Below are 6,361 nucleotides of genomic sequence, written 5' to 3'. Positions count from 1 at the left end.
GTGCCACATGCCAAAAATGTTTGCATATAAACTGACAAGAGGAACCCAGAAGTGACTAAATACCACTATGCTTTTGTCTTCACTACAGTTTATAGCAATTTTAAGGGTAGACACATGACAATAAAGTGTTAATATACCATGAACAGAACAGGTTGCTTTCCTAATAAACAGAAAATCCTTTTACATAATTCATTTGCAAACTTTAGAAGCCCCTATGTTGGGAATATAGAATGACAATAACCTTATCAAACTGAAAACCCTGACAAAGGTGAACTAGAACTATTCCAACTGACCCATATCTTCCCACCAAAACTGAGTAAAAAAGTCAAGCAGAGTAGTATTTAACAATTTTAACAAAAAATTTCAGAGAATCATTTTCTGTATCCTAGAGGCCACTGTACAGCCACCAAAAAGCTGGACCAAATTACCAAATGAAGTAGTCCATATGTAGTATGATGTATATCACTAGAATTAAAAAATAAGACAGAAATTTATGGAAACTGTAGAACTATTTGAGAGCAACGGATTTGACGTGTTAATCACTTACTTCAATGTGCAAAAACATCCACCCCATTTGACCTAGAACACTATTTGTACCAAGCATCTGCTATCCTTTGCCAAAGTGACTACTGAGCAACCACAACCTGGCCTAATAATCTTAACCTTTCTCCATACCTGTTTAGAAGTAGAGCACTGGCAATCAGGAAAGAAAAAAAAACTGGCAAGAACTAGACCTTAGGAATCGAACAGTAACAAGTTAAAAAAAAAAGGTTTAGTATTAAAATATTCATTTATTTTAAAGCCCAATAATTTTTCAGAAAGCTTCCTGGTATAGCTTTGAGCCTTCAACGTAAGTCAAATATTTACGTTAAATAACATCAAGTTAAGCATTATTAAACGTACTCTGAACCCACCCACCAGGTTATACATACTCTCACTCATTCATGTAAAGAATTGAATTCTTTATTTGTGATATCCATAAACGTTGCTATTCTATATTTCTATCCAGAAAGGCAATTTTCTCCTATTATCAGTTTTGTTCTTCTCTTATAAACAACAACTTGAATGCTATTGCATGAAAGGACTACAAATATACATTTGTTAACCAAGCAGAATACAGATATTTTGCTTTACAACTTGCACCTAAAATACCAGTATTATGTAGCTGGTTCATTAGTTGTCATAGCAATTTAGGGCTATTGCCCAAGCTATGCATAGCAGTTTACATTTTCAAACCTCATATAGAAAGGGCAATTGTGATATGAACTGGCAACTACATTCCTGTGAAGCCCATCTCAGTTACAAGCAAACGTGTAACTTCCAATCTACAAAGAATTCTGATGGCAAAACTTCTAAATCTGATACAATTGTCCTAAGCAAGTTTTTAAACAAATTATTTCGCAGCTACTCTATCATTCTGCCAGTAGATGGTGCTACAAAGATTGGGAAAAGGATTTCCATGAGGACAACAGTTCAGATATAGGGGAAAAAAACGTTTAGACCTGCTCTGAAAGTACAAAACCGCATTTGAGGGTAAAATATAACCCTTATTTTTAACCATTCATTACAGACAGACCAATAAGAGGGATGAAACTAGGCCATCTGAAAAATTTTAAACAGTTTATATGAATGACATGCTTAACACAAACTATATAGAACCACACAGTACACAGTTTGAAGTAAATTGTCATAGAAATGACCGATCATGACAAGATGATAAGCAAATCGCTTAGTATAAGAGATGGATGCATAGAAACTTAAAAGAGTTTAAAAAGCCACATCCACCACTTCAGAAGTCTTGCCTGTAAGGGATATAATTCAACACACAACTAGCAGGGCAACGAGAGGGGGAAAAAAACCCACAGGACCTCTTAAAAGTTTCTCTAAGAACACATCAAGAATAAAGAATTAACACATAAAATCTTAAACAAATATCCCTTAAAAACGATATGGAATGGATCCTAGAAAAAAAATGTTAGACATGTACGGTCAAACACAATGATTTATTAAAAATAAAACGTAAAAATGATTTTTGTACATATGCTTCCAAATTTCAGGCATGGGATCCAAGTAGATTTCATAGAAAACGCCGTAGCCAGGTATCAAGTCCTTACAACAAAGTAAACTACCCCCCACCCAACCCCCGCCCAGGTTTTGCTACAGAATCAGCAAGTTCACTCCCTCCCTCCCCCCAAAAAACACAAATTAAAACAAGACATTTTGCTAGTATAAAAACGACCAAGGTCCAAGTAATAATAAAAAAATAGAGTCCATCAATGACTGTAACACAAAAATGTGTATGTGGGGCCAAGTCCATCTTCAGAGGGAGAGACGAGAGAGGTGGCAGGCAAATAGAGGAACACCCCCAAAGGTAAGAAGCCTTAGAAGTGGCTCCCCTAAGGGCAAAACAGGGAAGGCGCTGTGAGGGGCTGGGGCTTAGGAGTTGACCCCACTTGGGTTGTCAGAAAGAACTACCCCAACAGCCACTCCCAGGCATTTTAAATTTTCTTTTAGAAGGAGCTGCCTCCGTAGCCACCCCCACCGCCATAGCCGCCTCTGTAAGGTCCACTATTACTGCGACCGCCCCAGCTGCTGCCTCCGCCGCCGCCGCCGCCGCTCTTCATGGGCCCATACGAGGACTGGTGCTGGCTGTAGCTGCCGAAGCCGCCGAAGCCGTTACCGTAGTCGCTCCCACCGTACGACGAACCGCCGCCGCCGCCTCCGTAGGCATTGTAGCCGCCGCCGCCGCCGCCGTAACCACCGTAGCTGTTGTAACCGCCGCCGCCGCCCTTGGAAAGGCCGTTCTGGTCTCGACCACCGGCGCGCCCCCGGCCGCCTCGGCCACCCCGGGAGGATCGGGAGCCGCCTCCACCGCCACCGAAGTGGATATCCTCCTTGGGGACCGCCTTCTTCACCTCCACGCGATGGCCCTGAATCGGATGGAACTTGACCACCGCGGCCTTGTCTGCCGCGTCGTGATTCTGAAAATACACGAAGCCGAATCCGCGCTTCTTGCCGGACAGCTTGTCGGCAATAATCTCGGCCTTTTCCACGGTGCCGAACTGCGAGAAGTGCTCGATCAGGTCGCCCTCGGCCACGTCTCCCTTAAGGCCCCCGACAAAGAGCTTCTTAACCTTGGCGTGGGCACCGGGCCGCGCGGAATCCTCCCGGGACACCGCCCGCTTCAGCTCCACAGTGTTGCCGTCCACGGCATGGGGCGAGGCGGCCATGGCGGCGTCGGCCTCCTCCACATTGGAGTAGGTCACGAAGCCAAAGCAACGGGAGCGCTTGGTCTGGGGGTTCACCACCACCACGCAGTCCGTCAGAGTCCCGAAGGCCTCAAAGTGGCCGCGCAGGCCCGACTCACTCGTCTGCACATTGAGGCCGCCGATGAACAGCTTACACAACTGGGAATTCTCCATCTCCACGGCCCGGGCCTTGCCCCCGCCCTGCGAGCTCCGAGGTTTCGCCGTCGCCGCCGTTATCTTGGGTTAAGGCCTCTACACAGCTTGGGCCCAGCCGTTGCTGGAGCCACTCCCGCCGGTCACCGACGGGGAAGGGAAAAAGGGAAGGGGAGGGAAGGAAGGAAGGAAGGAAGAGAGGAAGGGGGAGGGAAGGGGAGAGGTGCCGGCTAAAGGGCGAGCCGAGGAGACTGGAACACAACCAAGGCCACCGCTACCGCCGCCGCCACCTCCGCTCTCCTATCTGGGCACCACACAAAGAGGCCGCTGAACGCGCGCGCACCCTCCCCGAGGCGTGCGTCACCACCGACGTACGGCAGCCGAGGGCTGCCCGCCAATCCCCGCCTCGCTCTCATTAATCCCGCCTACCGCGCCGCAGCGCCGCTCTAGATCACGGACTCCCCGCCCTCCGCGGTCTGTTCAAGCCCGTGGCCTGTTCTGCTGCCGTGTCCCCTCCTGCCACCCCGCTTTCATTCCTAGTTGCCCCTCTGTCCCTTGACATGGGTTCCTCCCTGCCCTCCGCGCAGCGCCGCGATTCATTTCCTCCCAGCACCGCGGCTGTTCCCAATGTTTCTCCCCCTCCCCTTTCCTCAACCCCTCGCCCAACTCCGCAGTGGCGTTCGCGCCAGCCCCTTGAGAGACATGTCAGTTCAGCCAATCACAGTGATTCCCTCGCACCCACTTCCGTTTTCGGCAGCTGTCGAACGGGCGCGCTCCCTGGTGCGCGCTTGTCCCGGCCCCCTCAGTAGGCAGAGCCTGCATGCCACCCCCGCGCTTTCTCCCGCCCAAGGCTTGGCGGGGGAGGGAGCAGGGGCGCGCTGGGGGCCGTTCCCAACGGATGCGGCCTGGGGCGCCACGCGCGGGCTTTTTGAAAACTTGACTGTTGGGGTTGGGGGCTCAGATCTACCCGCTGCCTCTCGGCTCGTCTGCTACACCTGGCGTCCCCGCCCCTCCTCTCGCCCGCACAAAGATGGAGGGCAAATGCCTGGTCCACGAAGGCGGTTATTAACCGTTTACAGTGAGCCAGGCGTGCGGTTAAGCTAAAACTTTAACATGTGGCCCTGCGCAAAGGCGAGCCCTAGGCGGCGGTGTGAAAGACAACGGGGAACCAAAAGAGCTTCAGACGTTACGACCCAGACGAGGCGCGACATCTCTGCCACCTTCCTGCCATCCTCGAAGCCCTCCCGCGACGCCCTCAGAGGCCTTTCAGCTCCCCTTGACACACTCCAGCAGACATTTATATTTAACCTCAGTGAAATTTTTTATGTACAATTTACATCATCCATGTGTGGCTTCTTTCTTTCAATTAGAATGTTAGCTTTTTTTTTTTTTTTTTTGAAATTTTTTTTTTTGAATACATTGTGATGAGAGGTGCTTGCAATGAACATAAGCTACTGCTTTTTTCTTTTTTTTTTTTTTTTTGAAACGGAGTTTCGCTCGTTGCCTAGGCTGGAGTGCAGTGGCGTGATCTGGGCTCACTGCAACCTCCACCTCCTGGGTTCAAGCGATTCTCCTGCCTCATACTCTTGAGTAGCTGAGATTACAGGCGCCCACCACCACCCCCGGCTAATTTTTGTACTTTAGTAAAGGCAGGAGTTCCACTATGTTGGTCAGGCTGGTCTCGAACTCCTGACCTCACGTGATCCATTCGCCTCAGCCTCCTAAAGTGCTGGGATTATAGGCATGAGCCACTGCGCCCAGCCTGGAATGTTAGCTTTTTAAAGGTGTTGGTTAGATGAACGTTCTACAGAGAGATCAAACACCCCTAAGTCACTGCTTTTAGTGCCCTCACTCAGGTGGGAATAGAAGATTATAACGGCTTACATTTATTGAGCCTTTGTTTGCCATGCAAGATACATGGGGTGTAATATGAGGCATTACGTGACCAGAAGTCTCCAAAACCATATGGTAAAAGCTGAAGAAGTTAAGAGGAATTCCTCACTGTATCAAGCAAGCAGGAAAGAATTAGAAGTTCCACTGAACCTCAGAGGCAAAGACTAGTTAGTATCTTAAGCAAATCAAGGCTGGAACAGAAAACCAAATACAAGTTCAAAGAAAACCAAGTACACTTATAAGTGGGAGCTACACATGGAGTATACATGGACATAAAAGGAGGGAACATTAAACACCAGGTCTTTTTTTTAGGGTGGAGGGTGGGAGGAGGGTGAGGACTGAGAAACTACCTATCAGGTATTATGCCAATGACTTGGGTGACAAAATTATCTATACACGAAACCCCCAAGACAAGCAATTTACCCACATAACAAACCTCCACACGTATCCCTTGAACCTAAAAGTTGGAAAGGAAAAAAAGAAAATATTTCTACAGGGAGTTTATTTGAGCAAAATCCAGAGGGGACATAAGCTTCAAGACACAGAGAGTAGACCAGATAGTTTGAGCAGAACCAGGAGTTTTAGCTAGAAAACAGTAAGAAGTGAAATAGGTTGAGGGTCTTTGATACTATGAAATGATACTATGGAATGTCTTGAATCTTAGGTTAAGTAGTTTGGATACTATAACAAAGGTAAAAAGGTTTGAGGGTAAACACACTGGTGTATCACTTACCCTGTAACCATCTAGTTGTGTGACTTTGGGCAAGTTACTTAACATTTTTTAAAATGTGATTGGTTTTATTATCTTAAAATGAGGATAATAAAACATCTTTCTGTTGTGAAAATTAAATGAGATTCTACATGTAAACATGTATACGTACTTGGCACATAGTAAGTTCTTAGTTTATCCAATTATATGAATCCTATGCCTGGTGCTGGGAATATAGTTGTAAACCACAGACAAACTTCTGCCTTCATGATGCTTACATTCTAGTGGGAAGAAGCAGACAATAAATAACAATGGTATACGGCATGTTAGTGATAAATGCCATTTAAAAAAAATGAAA

The 6,361-nt window shown here is 46.9% G+C and overlaps 1 protein-coding gene across 1 annotated transcript; it reads right to left on the bottom strand.

The window, feature by feature from the left end:
* Positions 1-776: 776 nt before the first annotated feature.
* Positions 777-3,767, bottom strand: HNRNPA0 (heterogeneous nuclear ribonucleoprotein A0). Its single transcript, XM_017500965.2, has one exon. The coding sequence runs from the start codon at positions 3,420-3,422 to the stop codon at positions 2,511-2,513; it is 912 nt and encodes a 303-aa protein (XP_017356454.1). The 5' UTR covers positions 3,423-3,767; the 3' UTR covers positions 777-2,510.
* Positions 3,768-6,361: the final 2,594 nt, after the last annotated feature.

This window comes from Cebus imitator, unplaced genomic scaffold (genome assembly GCF_001604975.1).
Source record: "Cebus imitator isolate Cc_AM_T3 unplaced genomic scaffold, Cebus_imitator-1.0 Scaffold274, whole genome shotgun sequence".
Taxonomy (NCBI): Eukaryota; Metazoa; Chordata; class Mammalia; order Primates; family Cebidae; genus Cebus; species Cebus imitator.
This window is presented reverse-complemented; position numbering and strand designations above follow the sequence as displayed.

Bases quoted from the DNA above. Each gene is read 5' to 3' on its own strand.
- HNRNPA0 (XM_017500965.2), bottom strand. From the start codon at position 3,422: ATGGAGAATTCCCAGTTGTGTAAGCTGTTCATCGGCGGCCTCAATGTG.